We start from the raw sequence: 12,197 nt of genomic DNA, 5'->3' as shown, positions 1-12,197 counted from the left end.
TAGCTTCCCCAACTTGGTTAGCACACTTTTCAGTCTAAATGTATGAAGTGCTGCTATTTTGACAAGATATCTGAGCTCCTATGTCCCCAAAGTTCTGACCGTCATTTTGGCTGAACTGAACAAAACTTTCAAGATTTAATGATACCCTGAATGCAATAGTAGCTTTGCAGAAGAAAGGATTTTTACAGAAACTTACAGTAGTAATAATTCACAGAAATTTAACTGTTACTCATATTAAATGCTCCACAGACCAACAATAAAGTGCATCTTCAGAAGACAGAATAAGGTTTTCATCACAGAAAAATCCAAAACAGCCTCACCTCGACAGCCTGTAGATTCCCAGTGTGTAGGCACACTAGTTTTTACATTACTTCCTGGCAAATGGCTGATTAGTTCCTCTGGAAAGTCAGTTTGTGTTGCAGAAGTAGTGGTATGTCTACGAGCAGCAGCATTATTGTTATTTGTTGTATTTACTTGCACTTGATTGATTTCTTTTATCACCTGCTCATATGATGGCGGAAGCTACAAAATAGAGAGATAAATATTAAGGTACATTCAGATATGATACTTACAAAAAAATTGGCATATGAATTAAAATAACACTAAATTAACATATACAGAGGAAAAGAACACTGTCATAGTGTTCTAGTCAACGTGATGAAAGTCCGAGCAAGCAAAAACTGTTCCTGTTCTAACCTAATAAGCTTTTTTACCTTTGTAAATCAAACAATGCCTCATGTAGATTCAGGCTCACCTCAGCTGGAAGATGCTCATTTCTCCTCCACTGAGCATGAGACGAAGCAGAAGGGAATCCTAATCCTTGAGGAGTGACAGGACTTGCACCTGGAAACCAGGAGGATGGCCGCAGGGGTTCAGCAGCAACTATTGTAATTTCAGGACGCCTGGAATGAAGGCAAAGAGGAATGATTACCTAAAACATTTAGAAAAAGTTCTTTTAAAGCATAACAGTCCAAGGTCTTCCTGAAATGGGAGTAAAAATATGTCTTTTTGATTTACCTAAAGGTGTTTTTCTATTATTTCAAAGCAACTTACCTGACCTTTCTAACAAACACCTAGGCTTTCATTCAAAGCCCTTAATTAAATGCCTTAGCCAAAAAGTAGGTTTATTGGCTTCAGTGAAATAATTTAAATGCTTAAAGTACTTAAACACAAGTAAAACTCAATTAGATGGCAGAAGTCAATCTTCACAGGGTAATGAGAACTAATTGTGTATTTGCCCATAGCCAGCTACAATCTGAAAACAGCAGGGTAGTTAAAACTGATTCTTGGCTAGATACCTAAAAACTTGTGTATCCTCAGACCCCAAGGGAAACCTTCCAGGGCACTGAAGTGGGGCAGAGCAAGCCTCCCAAGGCCTTTGGGACAGGGTCTATTTCTTCCATCACCCAGTACTACAGAGACTTCCATGACAGTGAAGGACCCACAGGGAGCACCCCTGGTTTATCACTGTACCTGCTCTTTCAGAGCATCAGCTGCAGGGGTGGCCTGTGCTCCCAGGCCATGGTCCCTGCAGCACCACTGATCATCCACAATCTCACAAACCTTCCACTTTGAAAAGGGACTTTTGTGAGTAGATAAAGCATCTTCTTACAGAAGCTTCTGTCTGCTGACAGAAATAAAGCTGCAGAAGCATAACTTCTAAAACTATTTTAAAAAAATTTAAAAAAAGAAGGGTACAGTTCCTTCACATCTAAAATAATGGCAGACTCGGTTCACCAGCCATCCAGGTTGGTGACCTCCTTTCTCAATACCCTTTGAGAAACTGAAAGGAGGCTTGAAAGTGTGCTTATTTTCATTGTGAAGTGATCCCGTACATAGATGTCAGGAAAATAAGACAGCTCTGCAGAGGTTTGACGGTTGGTTGCATTCTCCTTTTGAGGACACATACAAAAGTTGATGAGAGAATTCCTCAAACTCTTAACCTATAATGCTTAATAATAAAAGTATTTCTATTTTTTCCAAGTCTACTCTAAACATACTAATAATAGAGACAAGGAAAAAAATAAACTAGATGAGAAAACCATGCTGTGTAATACTGTAAAAGTAATACTGTGACACAATATAACAAGTTTTACAATAACAGCTAATTGCAATATAAATAAGAACATCATACCTTCTATCCCTCTGTTGATCACTATGGCTAGAGGTCCGAGAAGCTATTTAAAGAAAAGAAACAGAAGTTTTGAAGAGGTTAAAATATACTGTCACAGGAATATGAGGATAATAGCAGAGCCCTTACCAATCCGCTATCAATGAAATGCAGAACATAGAGCATCTTATCCTAAATCCCAGATTTTAAGACTGGCCAAGGTTAAAAAAAATATTTGTATTAAATATGAGAAGTTTTTAAAATAGTCAGAGTGGAGTTTCATAATCATTTAAAGTCTCTCTATGTCCAAGTTAACACCAAGAGAGATGGTCCTTTCCCCTGTCTTCTTCATTTCCACACCATCCTATATTCTGCATTGTGGGGACCCAAGAGTTGAAACTTCTTTTCCTTTCATTAAAATGATACATGGATTAAACAAAAAGAAATTTTAAACATATGAGGCTTTTCCTTTTGATCAATAATTTCTGAGATGTGCTCTTCAATCTTATTTAACGTCTGTTTTATAGAAGGGAAAGGTACTAAGGCACAGAACCTAAGAAAGATATTTCACTCTCCTGCATGTAAAAAGAAGATATTAAATGTTCCCAGCTAGATATTTGCTAAATTTTAAATCACTTGTGGATTAAGAGTCAGAAAGTTTTTTTCAAACCATGTGTTTTAAGTTGCATAAAATAAACAAATCTTGGTTTTGCCATATTTACATTAAAATATTTTTTTCCAATGGCCTCATTGCATTTTCATTTGTATTTCTTTAGAGACAAAGCCAAATTATCAAAGGGAAAAAAAGTTTTGCACAGCAAGTGCAATTTAAGGAAGTGGTAGCATCTTATTGTGCAACATCACAGCATCATTAGCCAAAATCAGCAAAGCATACTTGATTGGAGAGTTGCAGACTGTTGTGTCAGACATACCTCTTCGACAGGGCATTTTGGATGTGCACTATTCATGAGTGCTAGAGGAAAAAAAGAAGGGGTTACAGAAGACAAAGAGGAGGTGAAGGAGAACAAACCAAGGCTTCAGAGTGCCAGAAGCCATGATCAAATGTGTTAGTCATGCAAGGATAGTGCATGTGCCAGTGATGTAAAGGGGTAACTGTAATGTCTATTCACAACACTATTTATTTCACTTTTTAATTTCCTAAAAAATGAAAATAAAAGTACATTTTATTTCTAGTCACATGCTAATTTTAACAGTGTCTGTTTAGAAGTTTTCCTTGCACTAAATTAACCACGAAGAATACAACTGAACATGGAAATGCCCACTGTATGGCTCAACAAGTAAACACAGTGGGAATGTGGAGAGGGAAATCAAATCTCTCTGAATGATTTTTCCAGTATAAAACTGTTTATTTGGGTCTGTCTTTTCTCCCTTCCAAAAATAATAATTTACACTGAGGACTTGATACAGGTGCAAAGAAGTTGGGATCCCCTACCACAGAGGTATGGCAGGCAGGTTGACCCCAGAGAGGCATACCTCAAATTACCTCACATCTAAATCAGTTCTATAAAAATTGTTTGACTAGGTAAATAAATATCTTGCCTTCACTTCCCTCTTTATAGATCTCAACATAGCACTGATCTAACACACATGTTAGAAGGAAAAAACCCCAGACTCACTCAAACCAATCAAATCCAAGATTACTTTTGCAAAGATGATGGAAGAAACTGTTCTTTTGGTAAATGCAGTCAATACAACTGCTTGGGTTATAACCCAATTCCAATGATAAAGGCAGGAGAAATTAGAGCTAATTATTGAGGAATGTAAAACTGAATTGATAAACCTGTCACCTTACTTCACTATTTCTTAATTTCTGGATAAATTCTACAAACTCTTTCTTCCTGTAGACTCTAAATGTGCTTCTATTTATCAAAGTGCTGCTATTTATTGAACAGGAAAAAACTAAAAAAAGCCTGAAGGACCTTTTTCCTTTCTTAACATAGGCAAAAAAAAAAAATCTAGTGAGGTATCTATGTAATCCATTAAGCTCCAAAATTCAAGTAAACATATAAACTCTCCTGAAAACAACACATTTAAACTATTTATATAAACATAACTTTACTAATTGATATATAAATATATAAACACGTCTCCTTAAGAGGACTAATACCCAAGCCATCATGTATATTTTCAGAATGTACTCATTTTTCTGGGAAAAAAAAATCTCTCAAGCATTAATGGAATACTTCCATGTTTATAAACATTTAATATAAACATTTCTTTTTTTAATGACACTGACCAAAGTCTTCCCATTCTTCTGTCAACATCTCCTCTACTTTTGCGGTCACACAACCACACATTTAGAACATACTTTGTTTTGGAAGCTCTTAAGAGGATTTAAATCCACAGCAGAAACAGAGATGAAAGCTACTACATTTACCTACTGTCAGGTATTTCACAAATGCTAGGGAAAAGAAAATACAAACTTTCTAAATAATCCTTGTCCCAGACTTGCACAGCTTTTATTCCTTCACTATTTCTAAGAAATTAATTTAAATTAAAAAGTACATGAAAGAAGACATGAATTGTTAAAATATACTACATATACGACTTTAAAAAACACAACCTGCAGCCAACTTTCTGGCCTTGTGGTCTTTCCTTTAAGTCCATTCTTCCTTCCCTTTGTGGATTGTCTTGAAAAAGCATACTATTAATTCTTCCATCAGAAAAATACAGATTTCAAATTATGACAGTTTTAAGATTCAAAAAACCCTCTCTTCCATCAGGGGAGTCAACTGAAATGTATTTCAGCACTGCTTTATATACTGACAACTGAAAACTGTTCATTTCTCAACTTCAACAACAGGAAATGCTCAGGGTGAGAATCACTAACATTTTCAGAAGCTAATGCTTAGGAGTATGTAAGTAAAACAAGCAAAGTAACTTCAGAAGAGGAAGGAGAGAAAAATCTTAGTGCATAAAAACCTCACTTTTTAATCTTGTAACTTTATTGGTCTTGTGGGGGAAAAAAATCAAATAAATTTATACCATTGTCAGTATTCATTTCTGTTAGTGCCAATAAGGCACTTTATTGGCCAGTGTCAATGAGGCATCTAAATGTGTTTAACCTTGTACAGCATAAAGGATTAATGGTAATACTGTAAATATAGGGCATATCAGTGACTTATATATTCCTCTTTTCTACATATTTCTTACAAGAACTACTTAGTGGGCTTTTTCCAATTATTTTTAAATGTGTGGAGGCAAAGGGTATCCTATTTGTGCTGCATACTTATGTTTCAAATTTTTTCCTCTACTGTTCTCAGGGTCCTCCTTTTCAAGTGTACTTAATATGTCATTTGTATTTGAAATACATACATATGGTGCAGGGGGTATTGTGAGCTTTGGGATCAAAATGCCTGCGTAAGTACAACCACCATTATACCTCAAACCCATAAACTTTGATGCTACAGACAAGCTGGTGGCAACAGAAGTCTGACATGCAGATTTGAACCTGTAGAAGACAGCTGGGCTAGAAATTACAGTCTTTGAGGCAACCTTTTAAGGCAATACAAAGACAACTAAAGTTGGCACAGAGTGCTTCCACTGCATAACAATTATTTGTGTGCTTCCATTAGCAAAACTGTATGAAATACTGAACAGTTTTGTCATTGTAGAGTGTTTTAAAAGCAAGTTTAATTTTACATTAAAGATTGGAAAGATAGCCTCAAATAGGCCAAGCCTTTCTACAACAAGTACATGTGTTAATATTTAAAAACGTGCCTTCTTTCAATGCTTTCTAAAACCAGGTTAGACATTTCTTCCAAACTTATGAAATATGTAGACTATTAGATGAAGAAGTTATTTTTTTCACTATATAGATGACTAGGAATAAAGGTTGTTCATTATAATATCCCAAGGAAAGCCACAAGGGTGGGCAAACACTCCCCCCCTTACCTACAAAGTAATGCAGTTTGAAGAGCTCACAGAATGTTCACATGGAAGAGGTCACGCTTGCAGTCTTTGAAATATCAAAGGTATTACATGACTGCAGAGATCCTTCTTCAGGGAACATTAAAACAATCAGATAATCCTCAAGCCAACACCAGAAAAAGAAGCCTTGATTTCACCCAACATCTGATTAGACTATTTCTGTATGGAAAGGTTGTGAAGAAAAGATACGAAGGTTCAAATTAATTGGAATTTTTTGTGCCTCTCTGCAATAATAGAGTTTTTTCCCAGACTGTTTCTTGGCACAAGGGGGAGGTCTTGCTCCTTTTCTATTTCTGTTTCCAGGCACCTCAAGGAAATATTAGATTGTCTGACATTACAGCTGGGCTGATTGAATGCCTGAATGTAGCTAAAGAGATGGTGATGCCCAATTCCCCTTCCAAACATGGATTTTTGATTCTCCTTGAGTGAACGTTACCACTCAAGTGACTCCACAGTGATAAAAAAGTAACCACTGTCTGTACAGTTTTTGTCTCACTTTACCTCCCTGAGCCTGCTTACCTTGGGCTCAGACCACCAGCAGCACAGGGGAACATGCCAAGGAACATGCCACCCCCAACATCAGTCTCTTTCCTGCCTGGTTCCAGGCTCCAGTGCTGCTCTGTGCAACTTCAGGGAAAGAACTGATAAAATAACAACCTAGGGGAGGTTACAGGGAATCCCCTTCCCACCCCCAGGGTAGTCCTCTATACCTTTTTCACAGCTGATCTGACTATTAGGCATTGTAGAGACTGGCACTGCTGCTGAATAAATTCTTTGTCTGTAGTTTTACTAAAATTTGACAATCATGATTTATGAAGGCACTTTACTCCTTCCTACACCTTTCCTTGGGCTGTATGTTCCTGCCTCTGCACCATTCCCTGCATTATGCCAGCCCAAATGTTTGTGCAGATGGGGAAGAAAATGAGGTCACAGAATTGATCTGGCTGGGAAACAGTGGAAGCCAAAAGAATCTAGGAAGCCCCCAAGCAAAACAAACAAAATGAAAAACAAACAAAACCCACAGCCAAAAATGGCTGCAAAACTGCCAAATGGAAAGCCACAGCCTCAGAGTGCATACAAGTTGTTACACATCCTTCATTCAGCCATGTATTTACTTGGACAGAATGAAAATAGAACAAGCCTGCAGGTTCTTCCAACATTTTAGGATAAGAGACTTGCTTCTGTAGCCCTGCTTCCTAACAACAGCCTGGTCTGGAAGAGTGGAGAAGTGAGTGAAAACGCTGTTCCCTTTTGTCTCACTGCTGCAGCATTTGGCTTGCCTCTTTCCACTTTCTTTGCCATTCTTGTTGGCAAAGCAGTTGCTGTGCTGGCATCAATGTAAACAGTTCCACTGATTTCAGTGGGAGTTGGATAAGAGTGGTGTGTCAAGGCCTGAGACCATCATTAAAGATCTTGGGGTAACTTTTTAAGAGTTGAGATCAAAAGATTACTCCTGAGCAAATCTCATGTTTACATGCTTGCTTCTTTCAGGTTACTTTTCTGAATCCTATGGAGCAGTCAAGAACTGAAAATGACACCATGTTTCTATCTGGAGTTGTGGTCAGGGTGCCAAAGGAACAGAAACTCTCTTTCTCTCTGGCCACAAGAAATGAAGAGACTTATCAAAACGAAATGATATACAGCATTGTCGTGAGTTGAAACCCTGTACATACTTAATATGTTTCTTCCAAATTTGAGAGTAAGAGCCCAAAGAATCAGGGATTAGGAAAGACAGATTTCTAAGTCTGTTAGGGAAATACACTTGTCCAGAGAATACCGTACTTTTTCCAGATTAATTGCAAGGGAAGTTAGGAATTAATCAGTGTCCATTGTAATATAGGTCTATCCTAACAGCACTGGGTAATAGTGTACAAAAAACCTATAGTTTCATATACAATGGCTTGCTATGTACATGGATGTTATTTTGCTAACTTATTATCTTAATAATTCATATGGTACTTATATTTCATCATAGTTATTCACATGTTAGTAAGTAAATAACATGAGCCACAGCTTGTTGACTGGATTTTTATATGATTATGCCTCAAAACAAAGAATCACTTGCTACTGCATTTTCAGAAACAGAGATAGCAAATGCTTAATGATCTTGTAGATGATTTCTCAGTTTCGCAAGGTACTGGGGCTTAGGCAGTCTGAATCAATTTCTGACTCCACCACAAAAGCTCCTCTGTGATCTGGTGCTGTTTTCCAGTTTCCATCTGTGGCAGCAACAGCACAAATAAAGTGCTGCATTTAAGACAGTATCATGCAGACTAGCTCTGAGTAAAGCTTTCATGATGCCCTTTCACTACCTCCAATCTCATCCGCACTAATGAATCCCTGACTAATAGGTCCAGGAGAAACAAATCAGTACTACATGCACTAATTTATTTTTCCCATAGCAGAATCCTGAGGGTTGTTTCATTAATATGAACTTAAAGTCATGGACAGAAAAGAAATAAAACTGAAAAGGGGAAGAAAGTAACAGCATAGAATACTTTGAAAGATGCATCTACAGAAACTCTCTGCCTGGAAACATCATGATCAGGGAAAGGGGAAAAGGACTTAAATGCTGAAATCAGGGAAGAAGAGTTTGGACCTTCATTCAAGATTTACAAACAATCTTTTATTTTCCAAAACAAGCCCAGTACAGGAGTCTAATTCTGTCCCCAGTACAGTGAATAAGCAGCTGCTGCAGCTTTCTACTAAAATTAAACAATCTTCTGTTTTGTCAAATGAACTAAAAATTGGGAACATCTAACCCAAGCTCTTCAGAGAAGGATCACATCTGTGCACAGATGCATTAGTGCATAAGTAAGAAAATGTTAGCAACTGGAAAGAAGGAACAAAAAGATGGTCTAAAGAGAGAAAGAAATTACAGCCCCACATCTTACTGCTTACTTATTACAGCTACTTTGTTTTCACATACCAAAGTAAACAGTTACTAAAAATAAAGATGTAGCAATCTTACAACATTACAGTTCTCAAAAAGGAAGAGTAAACTTACATCTCTTGATTGCCGCTCTTATGGATGACAAGGGTCCTTGGCTTATTGAAGAAAAAAGGATTATTAAAACATGGTTAATGTCTCAAAGAGAAAACAATTAAGTAACACCATGCAAAAATTCCCCATATATTTTAAAGGATTTGCCAAGGCTGTTTTTTCCCCCTGCATTGTTATCTTACAGAAATTTGTCCAAAACCCCTGGACTATACACCCATACCCAACCCCTTTTTAATGAAAACCAGGTTACAGCTTGGCTGCAAAACTGCAAAGATAGAAAGCAAATTATTAAATCCATTATGTCTCTTGATTCTGTCTTGAAGTTCACATTCTGTCTCATGTGGGCGTACATATTCACAGCTTGTAAGTATTTAATGACTTATATTCTCATAAATAAATAAAATTTACACAGTAAAGTAAAAACCTACAACCCTTTTGCTAAATATTTTTAACAATTACTTAACAACTTGTCTTCCCTTACAGTTGAGATAACATTTTTCAGTAATAACTTGGTGGGTGGGGTTAGGAAGACAACATGACCAAATATTTGTTGATACGCAGGGACAGAAAAATGTTTCCTTTTGCCAACTCATCTGTTTTCTTAGTAAGACTAAAGTTTTTGATTCCTCTCTTCTGAAGAAATGTCCTATTTAAGAGATAGAGCAGTCCCTACTATTTCTGCAGGTAAAAAGCAAATCTAATTTGGAATTATCACTTTCAGAAATGTTGTAATTTGAAGAACATGGTATTAATAGTCTTCCACTTTGTGCTAAGCTACAGAGGAATTAAAACAACACAAACAAACCAACCGACCAGTTCAGAAGATTTTTTCTCTTTTAAGTGCAAGAAATAAAGAATATTTATTGGTGAGAAGCCTCTGGAAGTGCTGAATGGACTTTTTAAAGGCTGAAAATAAATAGACTGTATCTGGTTCAAATGAATACAGTATCTTAACAACAAATCAAAAGTATACTAATCAAGCCTTTTCCAGAAACCTTCCAGCACCAGATTCCATCAGCAAGAATGTTAGCACAGGGAGTGCATTAGCATTTAAAGTCTGCTCCCGTGCAGCACACCAACCCTGTCAGGGCTCAGTTTAGCCCCACATGCACATGATGGTTGCAATTACTCCAATGTGATGAAGAGTGGGGGGATTCAGAGGAGAGAAGAAAGAGACGGTCAAAAAGGATGTGGATGAAAAATGTCCTCCCTCTACAGTCATTCTGGAAACTAATTAAGACTAGAAATGAATGTTGCTCTGACTGAACTGTTTTCTGAAACAGTCTGGCTAGTCTAGGATAAACAATGCCTATTTGTCTGGTTTCAGAAACAGTTCAAATGTGGCTTGGCCCCAATCCACACTGCTTGCAAAGCTGCTTTAGAAAACATTTCTATCAGTCATATTTCATTGTGCATTTTTAGCAGGAAAGGGTTCTAACTTTCCTTCAAAGTGTCACATCTTATCTTTAAGAAACACTTTTAGTTGTGTTGTGTCACAGATTTACCTCAGACTCTTTTCTTAGTTCCTTGTGTCTCAAGTCTTTTTCTTTTGGATGTTCATTTTTGAAGCTTTATTCTTCTGCTTTCATTTCTCTGAATAACTACAATCTTTAGGGCTTTAATCATATTTATTATCAGACAGGAAGGAGACTGAAGTCTGGTAACATAAATCTGAAATCTCCCGGATTATAACTTTCTATACTGAGAATTCAGGATTTACTTAAATTTTATAGGCAGATATTAGGAAATCTATGAAGTATTCACATTCAAGTATCAGTAAGAATAAAAGAAACACGTTCTTTCTTCCACTGGCAAAAACCCTTTGACCCATTACAATTTGCCTCAGAATCTGATAAGCACTTTCATATAAAAGCAAGTACTTTTGACTGGAAATCATAGGAGTTGTCACGTAGACGAAAGTTCAAGCTTTCCATACAACATGAGGACCAAAAGGATACATAGAAAAAATTCTTATAATCAAAATGCAAAGAACAAAGAAGAAAAATCTCTCAAGAAACCAACCTAGTTATGCTGAAGAATGGATATAACAAGGGCAGCAAGGCAGCCCAAATAGACAACTATCTGTAATTTAGAACCCAGGACAACATGGTTCTGTTAGAAAATTTATGAGCTCACAGGCAAAACAAGCTGTTAGAAGACAGTTTTTCTTTTCCACTTTCCATTAACAGATCACTCATCAACAACCTTTTGGCAAAACACTACATTTCCTATTCCCAGGAGAGTTTGATTCACATCTAGCTTACAATTATTTAAGCCCTTTAAAAACATGGAAATGACAGTAGACACATTATTTTTTTTCCCCATGAAGCCATGTAAAGGAGCTACAAACTTCATAACTTCATTATATACTAAACCCCAGTAATTTAAATAAGATGCTGGTGATTTTACCCATACCTTATGCTGAGCCTACCCATCCCTGCACCATAGGAAGCAATTCCTAGTCTCTTATTCTGTGTTGCAAAGAGAGAAGTGATAAGGTTACTAATAATCTCCTCTGCTCCACAGTTAATGACATGTTTTCTCTCAAGCCATCCAAATAATTAACATAACCAAATCAAATTTAATTCTCCTATTTGATGAGGTAGGAACTGCGGCAATTACTGTACTGCATGGCTCTTGCCTCTTTCCCACCTCCTCCTCCTGTTCATAAGGCACAGCAATGAACCAGAAGGCAGAAAAAAGAAATCCTCACAAATGCACCTGCCAAGGAAATATTAATCTATCCAAAATGTGACCCTCCCCACAACTACATGAGAACACCCGAGGGGACAGTGTGACAATAACTAACTGTGGGGATGGGAGACAGCAGCTCCTGTGCCACCCTGCAATATGCACAAGCAAAGTTCAAACTCATATTGCTGGGAGAAAACCATGCAGACAGCAGGAAGCTCCAGAGTATTAAAGACCCTTATAAACATTAGCAACAACACCAGATTCATATCTAATACAGAATAAGTAAAGATGCAAACTAGTCATCCATCACCCCCCCCTCCCCCCCCCCAAATCTTTTAGCAGGCAGGACTGAATAACCAGAGCAGCTTCTCTGACAGCTGCACATTTATCCCAGACCTTGCTAACTGTTAATTTACATCACAGACTTGGTTTCATTTC

The 12,197-nt window shown here is 37.2% G+C and overlaps 1 protein-coding gene across 5 annotated transcripts in view; it reads right to left on the bottom strand.

Moving 5' to 3' along the window:
• The window catches only part of SH3D19 (SH3 domain containing 19), an 80,600-nt gene that overhangs the window by 31,876 nt on the left and 36,527 nt on the right, over positions 1 to 12,197 (bottom strand). For 2 of the 5 annotated variants that reach the window (XM_021530209.3, XM_031504717.2), the window contains 5 exons: positions 9,069 to 9,109; positions 3,043 to 3,083; positions 2,135 to 2,177; positions 755 to 902; positions 321 to 522 (listed from right to left, as the gene is read on the bottom strand). In XM_021530209.3, the coding sequence (XP_021385884.2) occupies positions 321 to 522; positions 755 to 902; positions 2,135 to 2,177; positions 3,043 to 3,058 (409 nt within the window). In that variant the 5' untranslated portion in view covers positions 3,059 to 3,083; positions 9,069 to 9,109. The remainder of the gene's footprint in view (positions 1 to 320; positions 523 to 754; positions 903 to 2,134; positions 2,178 to 3,042; positions 3,084 to 9,068; positions 9,110 to 12,197) is intronic. The other 3 variants (XM_021530206.3, XM_021530207.3, XM_021530208.3) reach the window with 2 other exon arrangements.

Source organism: Lonchura striata, chromosome 4 (genome assembly GCF_046129695.1).
Source record: "Lonchura striata isolate bLonStr1 chromosome 4, bLonStr1.mat, whole genome shotgun sequence".
NCBI classification, from domain to species: Eukaryota; Metazoa; Chordata; class Aves; order Passeriformes; family Estrildidae; genus Lonchura; species Lonchura striata.
Note: the sequence above shows the minus strand (reverse complement) of the source record. Positions and strands in the feature narration are given on the sequence as shown.